A 22,593-nucleotide genomic window follows, 5' to 3' on the forward strand; every position below is an offset into this window, starting at 1 on the left:
CCTACACCTATGAATGCCGTAGCTCAAAAGAGGGAACAAATCTTTACAGCGAAGACCATTCCCACCCCCCTCCATACACAGAATAGATAGGGATGGGTAACTTGGACATTGGCTACCCAAAAGGGGTGGGGGGGAAAGGGCTAAAAGGCAAGAAGTGACTGGCTTACAAGCTTTCAAGAGAGAGCCTAGATCTAGAGGGTGTGGAGGAAGGTAGAATCTCCATTGAGTAGTATCCAATCTGTCTGGGTGGGGCTGATGAAAGGAGATGGGGATAGGTTTCTTGTGATAGCAATAGAATAATTGCTATCAGGACTGACTGTGAGGGTTGGAAATGTAAAGGTAGATGTTTTGTGGCAAAAGGAGGGGAGTGATTGACTTTGCAGTCCAGGAGCGGAGGTCCCTGGGACCACCAAGGGAGAAGAGGGGAGTGCGGGACCCTACCCAGAGAAACAGTGATGCCAGAGATGCAGGCAGAGAAGGCAGAGACGATGACGTGGAGAGATGGAGCCTCTGGGGACTCTAGACCCAGAAAGGGGAAGGGGCTCTGTGCTGATGATGGGGGGCAGGCTTGTAGGATGTACCCTTTGGCTGGTTGGTGATGCAGGAGGGGATTGTACCCATGGCAATGAACTGATATACAATAGGATGAATGTAAAACTAATGTTCTCCCATGTAAACTATCACATAATTCACAAAATAAAATGTTAAAAAAAAAAAAGGCTGTTGGGACACCAACTGTCTCAGAAGCGCTCTGGCTTCTCCTTTTTAATCAGAGAACAGGGCACTTCCTGAAGTCATTTCTAATCCCCTAAAAAAGGACCTCAGCTTGGAACAAAGATCACTTCTAGAACCTTTTGGGGGTCTCCCTTCTTGGTCAGGAGTATGTCCATCCTAAGTCAGCCTGAGCACCCTGCCCCAGTCCCAGGAGACCTGAGTTGGCCCTTGTTGGAGTGGGGCTCTGGCACTCACCTCTGCCGTTGATCCGGATCTTCATGGGGAGCTGCCGCGCCATGCTGAAGAAGTTGCGCTGGAAGGCCTGCTGCACCAGACGTTGTTCTTCCTCCGACAGCCTCGACACCTTCTTCTCCGGAGGCTCCCCTGACTCCAGCCGCTCCCGCAGCTGCTCCAGTGTGGTAGTCCGAGTACTAGCCTGCGGGCCTGCCAGGGTCACAGGCACAGCTAGGCGATTAGTTACAGGCACCGCTGTCACTGGGAGTCCGTCACCTGTGAAGGAACCAGAGCTGGACCAATCCATCCTTGCACTCAAAGAATCCAACTGTAGGTCCAGGGAGACTTGGCTCTGACCTCCCATCATCCCTTCCTCCTCCTCCAAGGGCCCTGCTGACCTTTCCTGAGTGAGGCTGCTGGGGTTATCCGAGAGTTACTGGCACTGGTACCACTGCTGGAGCTGAGCCCAAGGATAGGGAAGCGGATCTTGGGTGGGGAGAGAAGAGCCGGGGCCCCGGCAGCTGCAGCAGTAGCAGCGGTAGGTGAGTAGCCAAAGAGGGAAGAACTGTAACTGGGCCGCCGACCCTCTCTCCGGTTGCCATCGATGGCTGCCTGGAGCTCTGCTGGGGAGCTCAAGGCTTTTTTCTCACACTCATAGGCATATAAATACTTCATGTACCTGAAAAAGGAAGGAAGGAAGCAAGAACAATCCACAACATGACACTGCAGACTGCTCAGTTTACCACGCTGGGTCTCTGGAAGAATGTCGGGCAGGCCTCTAGGGCGAAGAATGGCACCCTTGGTGGTGGAGTAAAATACATGCCACCCTAGGTTCCCCTAGCTGCTCCTCAGTTCTGAACACTGCTCAAATTTGAGGCATCTGTCCTTAAGGAAAATAAACAACATGTCTGTTCTCACACCTTTTTAAAGTGTCTTGAGAGAAACCAGGTCCGTGTTGGGCAGTATTTTTCAGTGTCCACTCTGAGTTAGGCTGGTCAGAGTGATGCTCCTTGTTATGTGGGGACCTGGAAGGGCTGTCCTCTGTGTCAGAGGCCCCAAGAAGCAATTCTCTAACCGAGAGTTGTGAGCGGGCTGAAAGGAGGCTGCTATTCTGACTTAGCTCTGTCCCCAACCTTTCAGCTTCTGTTGGAACGATTCAATAGATGTGACCCATCCACTTATCTTAGTAGTCAGGACAGGCTGCCCAAGTGGAGTCAGCTGCTCATTCCATGTTCTTCATGGAGCAACTTCCAGCAAGTTCCAGAGCAGATTCCCTTCAAATCCTCATCTGTTAATACTACTACTTTTGGTTTCGCTGCTCTATCAGTTTTGTAATTAATTGAAATGGTAATAAAAATAGGTGGCCACAGACTTTAGAATAACCAAACATTTGAGATGTAAGGGCAGCAGTTACCTAAGGCCAGAATTCGGAAGGGTTGGGAAAGAAGGAAGAATGGAAACGGGAAACTCAGGGGGAGGAAGTGGGATGAAAAATGTTACACTGAGGGAACTGCAGTCAGTGAGATGAAGCAAAACGTGTGTGAATTACTGAATGGACAATCAATGACCCGTTCCATGGACCTTTAGCCAATTCACAATAAAAATGGAAAGAAAACAAACAAAATAGGCTGCTAATCTGGACGAGGCTTGCCTTCCTCTGGGTGCCCCACTGCTGGCCAAGCTGAATGGTAGGTCAGGAGGCCAGACGTAGGGGTGGTGGTGGTCATGTCTGGGAGCTGATATCCTAGAAAGAGTGTGAAGCTCAGCGCTACCATTTACTGGCTGGCATGATCTTGGCCATATTATTAAATCCCTAAAATAGCGTTTTGTAATCTGGATAACACTGGTTTCACTGGGCTGATGATGAAGGTTAAATGGAAACAAATATGGTAAAGTACTACCACCTAAAGACCTTGATAAGCGGCAGGTCCCAGTATTTAGGTTTAGTGAGGGATTCATCACAGAGATCTCCTGAGAGAGGTTTTCCATTTATCGTGCTAACTGGACGGTGGAATTTCCTTCCTTTTCTCCAGCCCCAGCTTCCTTGCCCCAAGGCCCTGGCCACTCACTGGGTCCTCAGAGTGAAGGCGGCGCTGGTAATAGATGTGGGCAGGTTCAGGCCTTTGGTGATCTCCCTCCAGATCTTCTTGTTGATGATCTCCACCAGGCCCCCCTTCTCGGTTACCAGCTTGTACAGCATGTACAAGTCCAGGATCTGCTTGGCCATGATGGGTATTCGGTTGATTGGGGTCCCTGTCATTTCCAAAGAGAAAAAAAACAGAAGGGTCATCTCTAAGCAGAGAAAGACAATATTTAGGTCTTCCCTCTGTTTGCTGAGTTGGAAATAATGTTCATGAATCTGCCTTTTGGTTGATGTTAAATGCTATCGAGTTGGCTTTGACTCGTTGTTGTTATGCGCCACTGAGTGGGTTCCGACCAATAGTGACCCTGTAATATTCCGAGGAACAGCTGGTGAGTGTGACCAGCCGACCTAGCAATTCAAACTGACCTTGCTGTCCAGTGCTTATCCTACACTGCTGTACCAGGACTTCCATGAATATATTTGTTGTTAAGTGCTGTCTAGTTGGTTGCAAATCATAGTTACCCTGTATAGGGTTTCTGAGAAGTAGCTGTTGAACTTGAACCTCTGACCCTGTAGTTCAAACTGACTTTGCATTCCAGTGCATTAACTCACAGCACCATACCAGGATTCCTTCTTGTTGTTGTTGTTAGGTGCCATCGAGTCAATCCCGACTCATAGTGACCTATGTACAACACAATTAAACACTGCCCAGTCCTGGGCCAACCTCACAATTGTTGCCGCGCTTGAGCCCATTGATGCTGACACTTTGCCAATCCATCTCATTGGAGGTCTTCCTCTAGGGCTCCATGAATCTGCTTAAAAGGGTAATTTTGATTTGACTCAGATCTCCAAAGCCTGAAAACTAGCAGACAGTCAGCTCTTTGAGAAGGACAGGTCAAACTTACTAAACTGTGTGGCTTTGGGCTAAACACTTAACCTCTCTGGGTCTGTCTTCCCATCTGTTAAACAACAGGGCTGGATAAAATTACTTCTAAGATCTTTTTGCTAGCAGTAAGATTCCTCTGAAGTCTTCTGCCTTCATTCAGTTGTCACAGCCTCTGGCTTGTCCCATTCATCCACAAGGCACAACTCTTTGTAGCACTGAGTTTGGTCTGTGACAGTGTGTCTGTTTGCTTGTTGTTAGCTAGTCTGGAGTCTATTGTCACTCACGGCCACCCCAAGGGTATAAAGAAGAACTGCTCCGGTCTTTTCTTAGCAGCAATCTCTGTGCAATCAGACTGCCAGCCCTTTTTCCCACAAAGCCAAGGGGTTGGTCCAAGCACCAACCTTTAGGCTAAGTCTGCAAACTGCTGGGGACAATGTGGCGCCTATTCATTTGTATACTGCCTGCTTTCGCCTAGTTTACCCCGAGGCTTGCTGGCACTGGCCCTGCTGCAGGACAGATTGTTTTTACACTTATGTGTGTCCCGTCATGCCAAAGGAGCCGCTGGACACACGGGTCTCCAGGGGGATGAAAAGCCACTCAACAACTCTCTCCCCTCTGATCACACCACCCCCTTGTTGGCCTCAGAGAGAGGGAGGGTCAGAGCAGCTTCCGCCCACTGGCCCCGAAGGGAAGCGAACAGAGTCAGGGACTTGATTAGGAAACCTGGCACCGAGCAGGAAGGGCTACTAATGAGCACCAGGGGACAGCAGGGAGGGCGGGGACAGGGTCCTTTCACAGTCGGCAGCGATGCTAGTCAGGCGGCGTGATGGATGACTGTCATTTGGCAGCCTCGGGATTAATGATCTGGAGGTCAGAGGGGACAACTCCACAGGGAAGGGTCACCGTCCGGGGCAGGGCCCGAGACTTGTTGCCTTTTGATGGCAAACTCCTTTTACTGTACACAAGCTGCTCTGCTCCTCCTCCGGCCTGCCCCCTTTCCCACCGCCCTGAGCTGGCGGAGGGCTCGATGAACTGGTAAATTGGAGGCCAGCTTCATCAGAGACAGGCTGCTTGTTTCTGCTCATCCTGTTTCTTTGCCCTAAAAGAGCAGCTGTTTTCTTCTCAGCCCTGGACAACTCTTCTACTGGCTAATTCAGGGAAGGACCACACCTTTATGAAGAGGAAGCAGCATGAACACAGACAGGCAGAGTACGGTGGGGGGACTGGGTCCCTCTTCAGTGTGTGGGAGTTACAGACCTCTAAGACCCTTGTCTTGGTCAAGTTTCATTCCCAGCTGTAAACCCTAGTCCTACCTACAGACAAAAGCCTAATGTAGCAGAACAGGGCGCTTCCAAGACAGGATATAAAAACCTGTCTGCTCAAGGTCTCCCGGCCTTGGGGAGCTTACATCTTTCATGGAATCACATGGAGAATCTGGGAAGACCACTTCATGCCCTGTAGAAGCCCCCCGAAGCTCACATTTCCAGAATCTTCCTGTGTGTAACCTATCCAATTCCAACTGTCATTGTTTTTAATACACATTGAGCTCACCCCCATTCCCTCACACTAGCTTCTTTTTCCCATGACCCCCTCTTCCCCAGCAGTACTATCATTCTTCAAAATCTGAGGGTGTTAGGAGGCCCCATGAATCTTGCTTCTGAGATATCTTTCAAAAGTTATCTTCCTTTCCAATCCACAGCCACCACCCTGACCAGGCCCTTTGTTGTTGTTATTTATGTGCCGTGGAGTTGGTTCCGACTTATAGCGACCCTGCACAGGGTTTCTGAGGCTGTAAATCTTTACAGGAGCAGAAAACCTCATCTTTCTCCCGCAGAACAGCTGGTAGTTTCGAAATGCTGACCTTAAGGTTTGCAGCCCGATTCGTAACCACTACGCTACCAGAGCTCCTTAATGGTTCACAATTAGATGGCAGAAGCCTCTTGTCCATAGACTAAGTTTATATACTACCCCCCATCTTATTAAATCCCACTTTTACCATGTCACTCAGTTCCTTGTCCCCAAACCTACAAAGGCTCTGATCATCTCACACTACATGGACAACCACATGACCCACGTTCCATGACACCACCTTAAACATTGTGTAGGGACTATTTCAAGCACAGTCCAACAACTCACTTTCCTTCCTGTTAACGGGGCCTTCTATCATCCCTGGAGTCCTCGTGTGGCACTGTAAGATAATGTGCTGGATTGCAAAGTGGGTTTGAACTGCAAGGTCAGGAGTTCAAGCTTATCACCTGCTCCTTGGAAACCCTACACTGGGTCGCTATGTGTCTGAACCGACTCGACGACACTTAACAGCATTCCTCCCTGGGAACTCCTGATGTGGTGCTAGAGGATCAGTACTGGACTGCAAAGCACAAGATTGCTGGTTCAAACACACAAGCTGTTGCTCTGAAACCATATACAGGGTCACTGAGTCAGAACCAACTTGCCAGGCACATTGGCACATAACAACAACAACATCATTCCTGGAGACCTGTTGTGGCCCTGTAGGATAAGCACTGGACAACAAGGTCTGTTTGAATCGCAACGTCAGGAGTTCAAATTCACCAGCCTGTCTTTGGAAACGCTGTACAGGGTCACTATGAGTCAATACTGACTTGATGGCACCTAACAATGTTGTTAGGTGCTATCGAGTCACTACCAACTCTTAGAGACCTTATGCATAGCAGGACGAAACAACAATAATTACCCCTAAAACCAAGCTCCATTCTGATGTCTCTCAAGGCTAAAATAACCTACATTCTCAGAAGCCTTTGTATTCACTCCCTCTAGGTAGAGTTTTCTAACTACCCCATTTTATGTGGAATGCTTCCTTTTCAAAATTTCTATAGATTCAGCAAATGATGATTCTATATTGTTTCACATACATTTGTCTGGCTTCCCAGCAGGACTGAACAGTATGTGAAGGCAGGGATTGTCTGTCCTTTACCATGTATTCAACATGAAAGTGTTTAAGCAATTAACTTAAGCAGATAGAAAGATGTGCTTCTCAAAGTCAGAGTAACCAGCTCCGTGGTAACCCACCTGGGAATCTTCTTCCGCACATTTCCTTCATGGGTGTGGTGTGCGCCTGCCAAGATCCATCATGACCTCAAAGTGTCTACAGCTGAAAGCCCTGCACAAAAGTCACCGTGTCTTCTCAGGGCTGAGTGTGGTTCATTAGGGTCTTTACTATGCTTAGTAAATGGACAGGGCAGAGTCCCAGAGTGGTTTGGCTCCTTGCTTTCCAGGTCTCTAGCTAGGAAGAGGACTAGTGAATAGATACCATCAAGAAGGAGGGCAGAATGGATGGCGAACTGGGAATTTTGAGAAAGTAAAGAAACCATGACTTCTTCACACAGTGGTGCCAGAGGGAAGGGGAAACAGGTGTTAGAGGACAAGGCAGCTTATAAAGAACAGATGCTCCTGAAGTTTTAACCAACACAGCAGTGCTTACAGAGTCAAGGGCTGCACTGGCCTTGAGAACAAGACAACCACATGCTTTTAGACATTCATTTACAAACAGCTTTCAGAGCTTCAAATGAATTTCTTTTCAACCTCTCTTGAGGTGGAAGACATTCATATGTGGCGGGTGGATTTTAAAATGGTCATCATTCACTTGGAAGGAAGTTGGGTAAACAGGATAAAGTGACCAGGCTGTTTTTACTGTCTTTGATCAAGGATGAGGTGTGGCCAGAAACCATGACAGCTTTCTAGTCTGTGTTCAAACTACCTCTGAAGGCAACTCCCAAGAGAGAAATCACAAATTCTTAGTCACTGGCTAGATGTCTACCCATTTGAGATGGTCTCTTAAAGAACGTTGCTAGGGATACAGACATTTCATTAGAAATGAACCCCTGAAGGCCACACACTGTGTGCTTGCATTAGGCTAAGAATTGTGTCGGGGCAAGAGATACAGAACTGAGAAGACAAAGACAGATCAAAGTAGCACACGAAATCAAGGCTGGAAACCTAGCCCACAGGTAACCCCTTCCCAGCACCACTAGAGGAGGGAGACAGATTACCCTGGGGGCTGTCTCCCCACACCAGAGAGAAAACTGCAGGCGAGGGAGTTGCTGCAGTCCTGACCCCACTCCTGCTTTACCTCACCCGAGTGGCTGCTCCTTACGTGGCCTCCTGTGCCCTGGGTGGGATCCAGAGTAAATGGTAAGGGGGAGCTGTTCTGTCTTCTGAGGGCTGGCTGTCCAGTTGGAGCAGCAGTGCAGGCAAGGCAACAACTCTTGATGGAAGGATTTTCTCATTTATTAACATTTGGACTATTACCCAGGTAACCCAGACCCAAAAACCTCCCTGGCTTTGATTCTTCTGACAACTAAGGGGGAGGCAGACCCTTCAGCTTGGTCTGTCTCTACAGCTTGGACCTGCAAGCCAGCCCCCTTGTCTAAATTATGCAGAAAGAAGGGGTGAAGTCTGCTAGCAAGAAAGAGAGCAATGCTGGAGGGAGTTGGTGGGGAAGATGGACATATTCAGGCCTCAGTTTCTCCACTGATGAAATGAATTTGGCTAGATGATTTTCACTTCTAAAGTTCTATGAGTCTATGAATACAAACTTTAAAAAAAAAAAATATTTTTTTTTAAATTGCTAGTTGTGATTTTTACCAAAGGGAGGAGGTTGATTTAGGTTTTAAGAGTTTGCTTAAATTACGGAATAATACTGACACACTGGTTTTGGATACTCTCCTGTGAAGTCCAGCTGTATGGCTTAGGACCAGATCTATGAAGTTCAAGTCCACAAGCAACAGCTCCAGTGAGAAGTCATAGAGAGGAGGTGAAGAGTGGGGTGTGTGTGTGTGTCTCTGACCTGCTCTCCTAAGGAGGCCCCTAGGAGTCCTGGTGTGGTGCTGTGGGTTAACGCACTGGACAGCAAGGTCAGTTCGAATACAAGGTCGGTGGTTCAAACTCACCAGGCACCCCTCAGAAACAGTATACAGGGTCATTATGAGTCAGAACCGATTCTATGGCACCTAACAACAACAAAGGAGGCCCCCCCTTCACCTGAGAGGGGTCAGGTTTCTGTCCATAATAAGTACAGACATCACTGCAGAGGGCAGGGAGGAAGCAAACATCCACCAGTGTGGCCGCCAGTGTTAGCCCTGCAAGCGGCCAAGTCTCCATCCCCGGCCCATCCCCAGAGGGGATGTGAGCACCTGAAGGGGTGGCATGTAGCCTGTCAGTCATTGCTATCAAAGCAGGAGCTAGGGTTGAGGGTAATTAATCATGCTCTCCCTGACAGGAACCCAGAGCCTTATCTGTACCCCAAGAAATGCCACTGGTCTCCAGTTCCCTCCTCAATAAAGGAGACTGACAGTTCCAACAAAGAGGCCCCTTATCAGATTTCAACCAAGGAGCCCGAGGCAGCCCGAGGGATGAACGGTAGTAAAAGGCTTTTTATGAGGGCCAAGGACCAAGTGAAGTTGCTGGGCTCCTGGGCTTTAACCCTTGTGAGCAGGCCACAACTGTACAAACTGGGATGAGGAGCTTCCAGTCCCGATGTGGCTAACCAAAAGCTGCTCCATGGCAATCAGACAGCTGCAGAAGTAGCTGGAGTTAGGAGTGAGGCTGGAGAGGGAAAAGATGACCCTCCCTGTCTCTACAGAAATAAAGATGGGCGATGACAAGGGTGATGGAGGGAAAGCCGCTTCTTCCCAACCACCAAGAACAGACACGTTCCTATGAAGTGAAGCCCAAAAGTCTTCAGGAGCAGGGAGCCTTGACTGACCCACACGACAGCCTTCCAGCCAACTGGTCAAGGGTGAGGGCCCAAGACCCAGGGAGTAGCCCTGCCAGGGACCTTCAATGCTTTTTCCTTGCTTTGAAAAAGATCATTAATCACTGTCACAGCCAGATGTCCAGAGAGCTGGGCTGTGGTCCAGGGAGTCTCAGAGACTTAAGACCTGGGTTAAGCAGGGAAAGTACATAGGCAGATAGGCGGGTGGGCTCCTGACCAGGCTTCTGCAGATTCCTTCTTGTCCTGATCCTGTCCTGCTCTTCAGCAACAGGCAGAGAAATGACTGGAAACTGTCTTCCCTGACTTGCTTATGCAAGAAATGCCATCTACCCGGGAGCTGCTGAGCAGCAGCATCTGGCTCTCCGCACAGCAGTCTAGAGTCGGATTGCTCCGCTCCACAGGGCCAAGGCCAAGGGCGCCCAAACATCTCTCCACTCAATCACCCTCAAACTAGGGACTACTTTGTTTTTCCCTTGTGGCATGAAGTATGTGTATACACACACACACACACACACACACACACACATGAGGGGACTTAAAAAATTTGTGGGAAAATGGCCTTAGAAGAGTATGGAAATTACATACACATGAGCCCTGGTGTGGTATGGTGGAATTCCATGAGTGCTAGAATGGTAACCTCAAGGTGGGCAGTGAAAACCCACCAGCCGTTCTTGTAAATCTTAGAGAGGGTGGCTACAAGTCAAAACCAACTCGATGGCACAAACATATATATATATATATTTATTTTCATCGACATATATATAGTATAAGGAGCTCTGGTAGCTTAGTTGCTACAAATCAGGCTGTGAACCTCAAGGTCAGCAGTTCGAAACTACCAGCTGTTCCGTGGGAGAAAGATGAGGCTTTCTGCTCCTGTACCTCGGAAACCCTGTACAGGGTCACTATGAGTCGGAACCGGCTCCACGGCACACCACCACCACCAATGGTTGCATGACTGTATGTTGTTGTTATGTGCCGTGGAGTCGCTTCCGACTCATAGTAACCCTATATAGGTTTGCGGCCAGTAAATCTTTATGGGAGTAGAAAGTCTCATCTTTCATCTGCAGAACAGCTGGTAGTTTCGAACTGCTGACCTTGAGGTTAGCAGCCTGATTTGTAACCACTATGCTACCAGAGCTCCTTCATGCAACCATTACTCAGATCAAAATACAAAGGATTTCCAGTGCTTCAGAAAACTCTCTCACACGCCCCCTTGCCACTCAGTATCCCTCCTCCCACTGGATCTCACCCTGGAGGTAAACGCTATTCTGGCATGTATCATCACATAAGCAAATGAAATCACACAATACATAGTTTTGTGTTTGCCTATTTTTGCTGAACATTACGCCTTTGAGACGTCTCACAGTAGGACCATGCCACCATTTATTGATCCATACTATTACTGGTGTACATTTGAGTTATTTCCAGTTTTTCACTATAATGAATGGGGCTGCTATAAATGTTCTTACATGTGTCTTCCAATAAACGTTGAGTACTCAATTTATATTGGGTTTATAGCAAGGAGTGGAATTGCTGGGTAAAAGAGGTGATGTTATGTTTAGCTTTAATAAGTACAAGCAGCAGATTTCTACAGTGGCTGTGCCTACTGATACTCCCACAAGGAATGCGCAGGAGTTCTGGTGGCTTGACAACCCGGGAGGCTAATTTTAAGTTCACCATTCTTTTTGATACTCCAGCTCAGACTAATCTCTCTAGGTCACACTGTACTCTCCTAGCGATAGACTTGGCTGTTCTGTTGAGCAGATGGGGTGGCTGGCAGCCTGGGAGAGATGCAGCAACTCAAGGGCCTTTTGGTCGGGCAATGCACATATGTCTGGACTTCCATTGCCAGTCTGTGCCACCAGCCTCTAAAGATCCAGTACCGTTTTCCCACAGTCTGAGTGGACTCAACCCTTTCCCTATACCAGTTCCTGTTGTTAAGTGCCACTGAGTCAATTCCAACTCATAGCAACTCTGTATATTGGGTTTCTGAGGGTGTCAACCTAATCTTTGTGGGAACAGAAAGCCTCATATTTCTCCAATGGAGCAGCTGGTGGGCTCAAACCGTCAATCTTGTGGTTCCCAGTCCAGTGCTTATCCTATAGAGCTTTTGGACTACCCACTGAATATTAGCTCTCCTTAAACAAAGGAGGGGAAGCTGCCAAATAACCCAGTTTGACCAGGGGCTAGAGACACCAATAAAATATTGGAAGAGGCTGAATTTAATGACAAAAATGGGCTTTTCAAATTAATTGTGCCTTTCATAAAACAGTTCCCTTCCTATCATGATGGATAACTAACTGACTGTTGGTAAGTGTTGTGCATTTGATTCTGACTCACAGGGACCCTACATAGGGTTTTCGAGGCTTTAACACTTTGCAGGAGCAAAAATAACCTCACCTTTCTCCCTCATTTAAAGTACTAAATGATTGTATATATCAATAGCAGCTGGATCACTCAGGGAGCGGACAAGGGTTAATTTTTTCTGAGGCCTAAAGATTTGAGTTTTAGACTTTTATTTTGGCGTCAAGGAAGACCATAAGGTCACAAGTCCTGTGACATGAACATTTTGTTGAGGTTTGGGTGAAAGTGTTCAGTCTATTTCATCTGAGAAAGACAACATATTTCCAATCTACCACCAAAGGTGTCCAGAGCCACAGACCACTGACTGCAAGATACAAAGAATATACCAGAAATTGCTTAACCACCAAAAGGCAAAGCAATATATGTCAGGAACGCTTCCTCGCCTGAGATGGATAGATAAGTACACAACAGAAGGAAAAGCACTCCCATTGGCACTTGGAGGCAGACCTAGCCTCTTTCCCACAGTAAATTCTTTGTATATACACATCAAAAACAGATCCAACAATCCATTTGGGAAAACCAAGGTCAGTTTGCAGCCTTGAAGAACAAATGGGGGAGGGTGGGCAGCTCTATTAGGGAGGTCCTGACGAGAAACTGGTCTTGCACATTATCAGGCTTTGCAGCCTGGTGTGCTCACAGGGGGCCAGGGCTGACCAGGAGAGCCTGGCTCCTGGGCGTCCTTGGTTCACATAAGACCCCGGCCCTGCCCTGAGCTGCCCTGACGTATGGCAGCCTCTGTGGTACTAAGAGACAGGCCTTACCATGAGGTGAAGACTCGGCTTGCATTCAGAGTTCTACCTTGTATTAATCACTAGCTAGCTGCAGTCAGACCCCTCTACTCTCTCTACAGGCTTAGGATACTGAGGGGAGGCAAGGGATTGCCCACTGCCTCAAGGACATGAAGTCATGGAGTTGCTAAGGTTATGGGCCACGTTTTTTAAAGATGGTGCAGGAGAGGGAAAGAACACTGGCCAGGGAGTTAGAATAACTAAAGCTGTTAAGTTGATTCTGACTCATAGTGACCCTGCCTAGTGTTTCCAGGGAGCGGCTGGTGGATTTGATCTGCTGATCTTGCAGTCCAAATCTACCTTGTAGTCCAGTATTTCTCCTACCGCACCACACCAGGACGCCGTCTGCCTCAGAGTGAGCTTATAAGATGAGAACAGAATTGCCCTAGAGTTTTGGGGGCTGTAAATCTTTTAGGACGTAGACTGCCATGTCTTTTTCTAACAGAGCAGTGGGTGGGCTTGAACAACCGACCTTTTGGTCAACAGCCCAAAACTTAATCCACTGCACCAGAATGGTGGTGGTGGTGATGTGCCAAGAAGTCGGTTCCAACTCATAGCAACCCTGCATAGGGTTTCCGAGGCTACAAATGGTTACAGGAGCAGAAAGCCCCATCTTTCTCCCGAGAAACAGCTGGCAGTTTCGAACTGCTGACCTTGAGGTTAGCAGCCTGACCTATCTACCAGAGCTCCCTGGGAGTTAGAATGCCAAGTTCTAATTCTGCTCAGTGGTTTTAGGAAGGTGACTTAACCTTAGAGCTGATTCTTCCTGGGGGATGATAAACGCCACTCTGTCCACCCAGAGTGGAGCTGTGGGGAACAGCAGACCAGATAACAGGTTGAAAGTCAACAAGATGACCACAATAAGAACCACAGCAAATTCCACACCCCTGACTCTGATGTGATGTCATACTGCTCACCTCCGAGAGAACACGCTTTTCTTCTTCCCAGAAGGGTTCTCACACTGCCGCTGCTCAGACTGCCCAGTTAATCCCCCTCTTAGACATGGGACGACTAAATGGAAAATCTACCAGGGTACTCCCTTACCTAAATCAGTCAGAAAATAGGATTTTGGATTGTTTGAATTTATCTCTTACAAAGAAATGTGTATTTTTGTACACACATCAAGAGATGAGGAGAAAGGTTCTGAAACCTAACCAATCTTTTTTTTCCCTAACAGCAAATGTTTATTTCTAATCAATCTTTTCTAGAAAACATTTTGAGGGAAAACAGAATCAAAAGTCATTTGTTGAATTCAGTTTGCTTTCGGTGTTTTCTGCGGAGGAAATGCATTATTCAGCAGGGAGACGGAAGAAGCATTGGTCTTGGGGGTCTTTGGTAGATTTGTGATACAGCCAATTATCTTGACAGGGAATGCTACTAAAGAAGCTTTTTCTTCTCTTTTGGTCATAGGGTAGCTCCCTCTGTGTCATGGACACAAAACACAGAACACAGAACACAGAGCCTGGAAGGTGCTTCTGGACAGACTCTACTAGAATCCTCTCATTTTGTAGATAAGGAAACTGTGCCCCCCAGCGAGAAGATTTGCTTCCAATCCTGGAGAAGGGAGGAATGTTAACCATGGCTTTACACTTATCAGCCCAGAGCTCGTTCCTCCCCCACATGGGTGCAGCGGACAGACAGTGCCTCCATGCAGCACTGCCTGGGCTGACTCCATCCACCCTTAGACTCTGTCTACTGCCAGGTTCCCCTGTGGTGAGCCAGGGGTCATGGGGTGCAATAGCTCTTGTCTAGCCTGAAAACCAAGGTGCTGGGGGCTGAAAGGCCCATCTGTTGCAGTCAATTCACTCAAACATGTGAACAAGTGAGACAGAGACACTGCTCAAAGCAACAGTTACAGCCTTGTCAGTTACAGCCTTGTCCCGGGCTCCTACTGGTCAGCTGTTTTATCACCTGCAGCTGTAGCCATTGGGGTGGCCTGCTGTGTGCTGCCTCCCTCAGGCCCTGTTCACTTCCTCTGTGGGGAAGCCTACTGGGTCAGGGCTGCCCAACCCATCTGACCCCAGGGGAGGGTGGGTGTTACTGGCCCTTCACTCTCAGGCTATTTCCAGTGACTCTAGTGAAATCTTGGAGATTCTCCCAGCCTCTTCCCTGGTCCCAGCTTACAAGCTGTGACTCCTGAGTGACCCAGGAGCTCCCATTCAGGAGTGACAAATGAGTTGCAAATAACCAGGGGCCCAGCCCTTAGTCTCACCCTTCTGTGAAGAGTAAAGATACCCAAGCTTCACATCATTGAAAACACAGTCCACAGCCAGTCTCCCTGAACTACCTACTTCAATTTAGCTAGTGAGATGACCACTGTGAATTTAAAGGGAATTGCCTCCCCACTGGACACCCTGCTGACAGACAAGTGTTCTGAAAGCCAGACTCGGAGGACACTCATAGGGCTTTGCCTTCAATAGCTCAGCTCTGTCTACAGATTGAAGTGCTAACTTCTCAATCAAACACTGCTCTTCACAGGCTGGTGCCAGCTAACCCATCTAGGGCAGCCCCTGAACTCAGGTCACACACAAGGGTTCTTTCAGTCATGCCACGGTGATGTCTATTACTGAGTTTCATAGCATGTCCGTCTCTTCAGTGTGGTTCCTTCACTCCCGTGTCTCAGAAATGCTGATGCCACACCTGCCCTCCGCAGCCTTCCCTACACTCCAACACAGGGTGGGGTCCCTGCACCAACTCACTTGGTATATTCTGAGAGGAGCTTAAGACACTGCTTGACACAGGAAGATTAAGAGTTGTTCTCCAAAGGAAATGAAAAAGCAACTCTCTTTCTTTCCCTCCTATTGTAGATGTTCTTAACAGGGGACAATTTTGCCCCCAGGGGACATTTACGAACTCTAGGGGCTGGAGTCCACTAGCTTCTCCCGGCAAGAAAGATGAGGCTTTCTGCTCATGCAAACGTTTACAACCTCAGAAACCCTATAAAAGGTTGCTATGAGTTGGAACTAACTCAATGATGTAATAAGATAACATTTTAGCTGTCATGATTGAAGGATGCCTAGTATGGCACTGTAGGATAAACACTGGGGGCTGCTAACCACAAGGTTGGCAGTTCAAACCCACCCGCCGCTCCTTGGAAACCCTATACAGGGTAGCTGTTGAGTGGGAACTGACTCGATGGCACTTAACAACAACTGGTATCTAGTGGGGAGAGGCCAGGGATGCTGCTGAACATCCTACAGAACATAGGACAGTCCCCTACGACAAAGGACTATCCAGTCCAAAAAAATCATTAGTGCCAAGTGATTGGAACAAGGTTTCCCTTCTATTAGTGAACTATCTACCATTAGTTCTGGAGAGAGGATAAAGACTTACTCAGGAACTGAATCACAACAAATTGGTATTAATAAAGGGTGTTGACTTGGGTTCCTGCATAAATCTCCTGGCTTCCAGCTGCCACAGAAGAGCAGGGTGTGTAGCAGGCTGCTTGCTGCTGCTGGAACTTCATTACAAGGCAATTGTCAAAAAAGGAGGCAGCTGGGCCTCCATGTGCATGGCCAGCTGAGTCAGGAAAACCACCAGGAGGCCACACACATACCTGGCTAGCACTGGGGACTCACGTGAATGACAACGTGGCTGTCCTCAAGGAGTTCCTAGTCTAGTGAGGACATAAAGTAGTAAACAAACAATTACCCATCTTCACTCTTGGCTAGACTGATACAACTTCCATTTTCCTTTAAAAGTCCTTCTGGGAAGTGAGAAAAGCAATAAAGTGGACAATAAGGCAGGAGAACGACACCACTGATTAAAATCTATATTGCTATGGCAGGCCCTCAGAGACAGGCTCAGCTCCTGGGTTTGCACCAGCTGGGCTTGTGAAGCTTGTAAATAATTAAAAGGTAATTGGAAGGGGAGCCCAAAGTATTAAGTGGATTTCTCTCTCTCAGGGCAACCAGGGAGTTTCATCGCTGCCAGTCACATTATCTTTCAGGATTATATTCTTGTTTTTGCACTGACACGTGCAGCTCCAGATAACAGTTGGAGGAGTAAACTAATTAGGGCCTGCTTAAACTGCTTTGATAGGCTTGGAGATTGGGAGAAATGAGACACAAAACTTTCCACTGCTTTTTAAAGCAAATCAGGAGCTATAGGCATGCCACGGAGATGGCAATGAGGCTTTGGAAGCTATAAGGATGGAGGCAGGCTGCCGTTATGCTCAGCCTAGGGTAAAGAGAAGGATGCGTTCCTAGGTCCCAACGAAGGACTGAGGAACCAAGGGATGTGTGTGATCGGATATAAGCAGGAGTTTGCTGAAAAGCACGGTGGGAGCAGCTCTGTGGCTTTGCTCTAAGGGGATGAAGGTGCGCATCTGCACAGAAAGTCTGGGGTTCTGGCTGCACTTGCTGAGGGCTGACCTGACTGGTGAGCCCATTGCTATGACAGATGATAATAAAGCCAGGAAGTTGATTCTCTGGGCTCACGGTTGATTCGTGTCATAGTCCAGAGTAGAGATGGATATGGCAGGGAGAGGGCAGACCCTCTACAGACCCCTGTTGTTGTGATGGTGAATTTTTGTCAAGCTGATTCTGACTCAGGCCAACCCCATGTGTGCAGAGCAGAATGGCTCCATAGGGCTTGTGGAGGCCTGTCTTCCAAGGTGCTTCTGGGTGGGTTTGAACCGTCAACATCTCAACTAAAAGTGGAGAGCTTAACCATCCATTCACACCATCTGTCTCTTTTCTCTCATTGACCTTGCTCGGTCTCAACAGGGCAAAATGCAGCTACAGGCCTCTACATGCTAGTTTACGGGAAACCCAGGGAAGCTGGCAGGCTATGGCCCCTGAGACCAGTTAACTGGAAGAAAAGAACCAAAAACAAGGCACGGCCAAATGTGGAAGATCATTCCATTCATTTTGTGCCAAGACCCTCCCCTTTCCTCTTCAATTTTCTTGTCAAGTCTTTGGCTAAATACAGGACCAATCAGCAGCAAATGACTCTCACCCTCCTGAGTTGCTGACACTCTCAGGGAAGGAAGGCTGGCTAACAGGGACGGTACACAGTAGGCATTCAATCAATGTGTACAGAATCAAATGCAAAGTAGACTGCATACTCACCCCTCTTCTGCATAAAGATGAAGAGATCATCTAGGAACTCTTTCCTTTCAGGATCATCATCCAGTTCATACAGCTGCAATACCCATTTCCCAAGAGAAAAACACAGTGAGCAACACCATCTTGCTTCAGGAAATCTTTTACCCCATACACGGCAATCATCCAAATGACTAGAAATAAAATTCACAGGCCACTCCTGTTCTTATTCCTTGGGGATCAGATACAACTCATAAAACGGCTTCTCTCTTTAACACAAAGGAAACAATTACAGACCTTGGCAAAATCTCGAGAGATCTCTCTTCCTCGACCTCCATCTGCATCGTCACTCCAGGTCAAACCGCCATTCTAAAAGTGAATAAGACACGAAGTTCAGAGGGAAATAGGGAGAGGAAGAGTGGAAAGCAAGACAGGAACTTAAGGGGAAGACAGGGACCCTTAGTAATGATGCAATCCTGGCTCACATTAAGAAAGACTACTCAGATAACCACCTCTACCACCCTTACAGGAACCTGTTTCGTTTTCAATTATAGTTCCCAAATAAGGAAAAGTTGGTGGAGGAATTCGTTCCCTCTGTTGGATGAGGGTGGGTGTTACTTGCACTCGATTTCCTTGAAGAGGGTGCCTGAGGGCCCAGTTTTCTAAGAACTTGCTTATCCCTAGCTGATCTCCCAGAAGTCATCATTCTGAGATGTACCACTTTTCTGCAGGTTGTGAAAATACCTACCCACACAACGCTCCAAGTGAGGGATAACAGGCCAAAGGAAGGAGGAGAGAGATCCTGAAGTTATGTGTTCTCTCAGTCAGGAGAAGCCCTAGGCCTGGAGCTCAGAACTCCCTAGTGATGATGGGAGGGTCCCATGACCTGGGACTGTTCCCAAGGTGGAGACTCGACAGCCTTAGAGTGAGTTCATTATTAAAAAAATAATGAAAACCTAATTTAATTGACTAGGCTAAACCAACACCACTCAAATGAATAGGAGGAAACAGCAAAAGGGCCGTTGTTCATGTTCTTGAAACATGCTTCCTATCTTTCTGCAACTGTGTAACATCCCTTAAGACTCAAATCAGGTATCTTTTACTTACAGCAAGCCTTCCCTTCATCCACAGCTGGATCAAGTCCTCCAGAAGTAATCGCTATACAGTTCTAGCTTACATTATTTTGAAATGACTTGTCATCCCTCTCATACTGTGAGATCGCTATAGAAGAGGGATGCCGGATTCATCCCTGTACTCCCAGCCAGCATCTAGCACACTATACCTGGCATAAAATCTGTTGTTAAGTGCTGTCGAGTCGATTCTGACTCACAGTGACCTGTATACAGTTTCTGAGGCCGTATCTCTGTGGGAACAGAAAATCTTCATCTCTCTTTCTTGGAGCAGCTTGAATAGCAGACCTTGTGGTTTGCAATCCAGAACTTATCTTTCAGAGTCACCATACTGCCTGGGACAAAATGTTGTTGTTGTTGTTGTCAGGTGCCATCGAGTCGGAACTGACTCATAGCGACCCCATGCACAGCAGAATGAAACAATGTCTGATCCTAGGGCCAACCTTACTACCGCTGCCACACTTGACGCCATCAATGATGCCACCTGGCTGATCCATCTCATTGGGGGGTCTTCCTCTTTTTCTCTGACCCTCCACCTTACCCAGCATGACATCCTTCTCCAGCGACTGTTCCCTCCGGACAATATGTGCAAAGTAGGAGAGACGAAGCTTAGCCATCCTGGCCTCTAAGGAGCACTCTGGCTGCACTTCTTCCAAAACAGATCTATTGGTTCTTTTGGCAGTCCATGGCACTTTCAGTATTCTCCTCCAACACCACAACTCAAAGGCATCAATTCTTCTACGATCTTCCTTATTCACTGTCCAAAATAGGCCTCAATAAATGGCTGATGAACTGTAATTATTGTTGATGGCATTAATTGGTTATTTAAAACCATTTGCCCCAAATATGGAAACATACATATCAGAAAATCAGATAGCTTCCTGCTAGTGTCACACTATAACTCTACTGCTTACACGGTGGGGGTGGGAGGAGGGGAGGATGAGAATGAACACAGGCCACCACACAGGACCATAGGCACATGTGTGAGCAGGGGTGCCAGCATGCTCAATCTCAGGCCACCCGGCAGTCTGGTGTGTGTAAATGGCAGGGAAAGGGCAAACTGGGGGTGTAGATAGAAGAGTTTCTCGGGAGGACGATCTTTGGACAACATGGGGATCTCATTCTAAAACCATGTCACTACAATGAAAGCCTGGTCTCATTTCATTCTCTGCCACCTCTAAACTCATCTGCGAGCAAGGGGTTGTGTTCAGTTGTATTTTAGGGCCATGCCTTACACTTCCCCAGCTCATTCAGGGGTCTCTGAGATGGAGAGCCACTTGCTAATAGCAAGCAGTTTGATACACAATGAGGTAAGTGTAAATTTAAATAACCAAGAAGTGGCACTGTCTGTTGAGATGAAACTAGCTACACCAAATTATTCCCCTGCTTATCTATAAAAGCCGTGTGCAAAGAGTATTCAGTAAAAGCTATCTGGCTGATCACTCTTCGTCCATCGAGGCAGATAGTGTTCTGAAAAAGAAACCCATAGCACTTTTGAGTTCTGCGAAGCCAGTATCCAAGCAGGTGGAACACTGTCAAAAGCAAAATGAAAACTCACCCCTCATTGTAATCATAGTCACTGGTGTCATCTGGTGGCAACTAACACAAAGAATAATCAGGATGAATTATGCTTGTCAGGTCAGCAAAACCTCCAAGAGGAACATTCTCCCTTTCAAAAGGATGCAGTAGGTTGCCCTAATGCCCAGTGATTTCGTTTGAGCCAGTAATTCCTGCTGGAAAGTCAATTACCCCGGGAGGCCCATGGGCTGAAAGACATTTAATGGGGGAATCATTGCGGTTTCTGTTATGTCAGCTGTTTACTGGGGCGGCTCAATTCCCAACTCTCTCGTCAGAGATCTGAAGGCTGATTTTGTTCACAGGAGGATTCTTTCTGTATCGGTCACCCAGAGAGATGAAAACACAGATTTTTGCTAATTGCAGGGACTTCCAGGCACTCAGAATGCTAACTCAGAAACTATTTACCACTCAGCTGGGTGGAGAGAACAGAATCCACAAGCCAGGACCTCAGACAGGGCTTTCCACAGCAGGAGCGGAGTATAACAACAAGCTGGCAGTGTGACTCCGTGTGAAAACAAGCACCCCAGGGTGAGTGCTCTGCTCAGGGAGCAAGGACAGGAAGGTCCTGGTGTAGGAGTTGGAGACCTGTCTGGTTTCTTTTTGGCTTTCTCCAAATCTGTCCAAATGATCACAGGATGGCTGGACCCTGGACTAGTTCTACCCTACTGTGAGCCACCTACAGAGCTCTGAATTCTGCTTAGTGATGAGATGTCAGCCTAGAATGCCTCTAGCTCAGCAACCACACAGGACATGGAGACCTGCTAGAGCAGGGCAGAAAAGAGCAAGGGAGCTGAGCCAGCTGCCCCACTGTTTGGCCCTTCCACCGTGAGCAACTATCAGTTACTACTTAGAGAAAGCACAGGGAAAAGAGGTGCCCAGGATTGAGGGTGTTTTCATTGGTCCAATTCCAAAGGAATTAATTTTAAATCTTCCCTTGGGACTGACAGAAAAACGTCCCCTGTGCATGACTTCCTTTGTCTTAGGGCAGTTGGACTTTGATCCTGCCTCACAGGTTTGCTGGCTAAGGGGACAGTTATTCCTGTACTTGCTTGCCCTTCACGGTCCTGCTGGAATGCCATTTCTTTCCTGAAGCCCCTCTTGTTTCTGCCCACTGGGCAAAATCAATGCCTTTCTCCTCTGGTTACCTGTGCCCTGTCTATGTCCTCCATCTGCAGGCATTCTGTTGGGGTACCCCCAGCCCCAGCTCACAGAAAGCACTAAGACATCTGCAGAAAGGCAGGGATGAGTTCCCCAAGGATACCCCTTACCCCCAGACTCCTCTGGTCTCCCCCTCCCTCTTTCATCAGGAGGATTACAGGCTTAAGCAGTTATTTTCCTAGTTCTTAACTCTGAGCATCTGCTGTAAAACATGGCTCACGTAGGCAATTCCAGTATGCGTTAGGGAGGTTCCTTGGCCTATCAATGGGTGCAGGTATGATTTCTGGAAAGTTCCCAGCTCCAAAGAACTGTTTCTTGGATGCTGAGCCTGGCTGCCTGTGACTGGTGGAAGGTGGCAGGGAGCAGGAGGAAGGGGAGTGGGTCTGCAGAGGAAACATCCAAGAAGACGCAGCTCCACATTTGAGAAAAGCATTTCCACAGAAGGGCCATTGCCTGTGAGTCCACTGTGGCCGGATACAGGCTTTGTTACCCAGCCAGCAGCAGTTTGATAGCCCATGTGTGCCAGGGGCCAACAGGAGCCCCAGTGGTCACCGATTGTCATTTACGACCTTCTCAGCCTCTGACTGGACAACTCCCTTTTAACATCTTTGATCTCACCAGGAGCTCACAGGAAACTGACAGTTTGTTCCCAAATACCCACCCAAAACTAGCTTCGGTTACTATATCCACATTCATCTAATTTTCCCTAGGGAAGCCACAGTGTTTGCCTTTAAATCCCTTAAAAGTGGTAGTGGAAGGAGGCTTGGAAGGTGAAGTGGGTAGGAAGCTGGTGTTTGCGTACTTTCTGTGCATTCTAGACTTGGCCAGGAGCTTTGCACATTTTCTCACTCGACTGTGAGA

General features: G+C 47.8%; 1 protein-coding gene across 1 annotated transcript in view; it reads right to left on the reverse strand.

Annotated features, from left to right (window-relative positions):
• ARID3B (AT rich interactive domain 3B (BRIGHT-like)) overlaps nt 1-22,593 on the reverse strand; it is a 49,622-nt gene that overhangs the window by 2,863 nt on the left and 24,166 nt on the right. Inside the window, exons 3-7 of the mRNA XM_006866487.1 lie at nt 18,164-18,235; nt 17,894-17,966; nt 3,018-3,201; nt 1,347-1,627; nt 970-1,224 (exon numbers count right to left, since the gene is read on the reverse strand). Of these exons, the coding sequence (XP_006866549.1) occupies nt 970-1,224; nt 1,347-1,627; nt 3,018-3,201; nt 17,894-17,966; nt 18,164-18,235 (865 nt within the window). The remainder of the gene's footprint in view (nt 1-969; nt 1,225-1,346; nt 1,628-3,017; nt 3,202-17,893; nt 17,967-18,163; nt 18,236-22,593) is intronic.

The sequence above is a fragment of the Chrysochloris asiatica genome, unplaced genomic scaffold (assembly GCF_000296735.1).
Source record: "Chrysochloris asiatica unplaced genomic scaffold, ChrAsi1.0 scaffold00092, whole genome shotgun sequence".
NCBI classification, from domain to species: Eukaryota; Metazoa; Chordata; class Mammalia; order Afrosoricida; family Chrysochloridae; genus Chrysochloris; species Chrysochloris asiatica.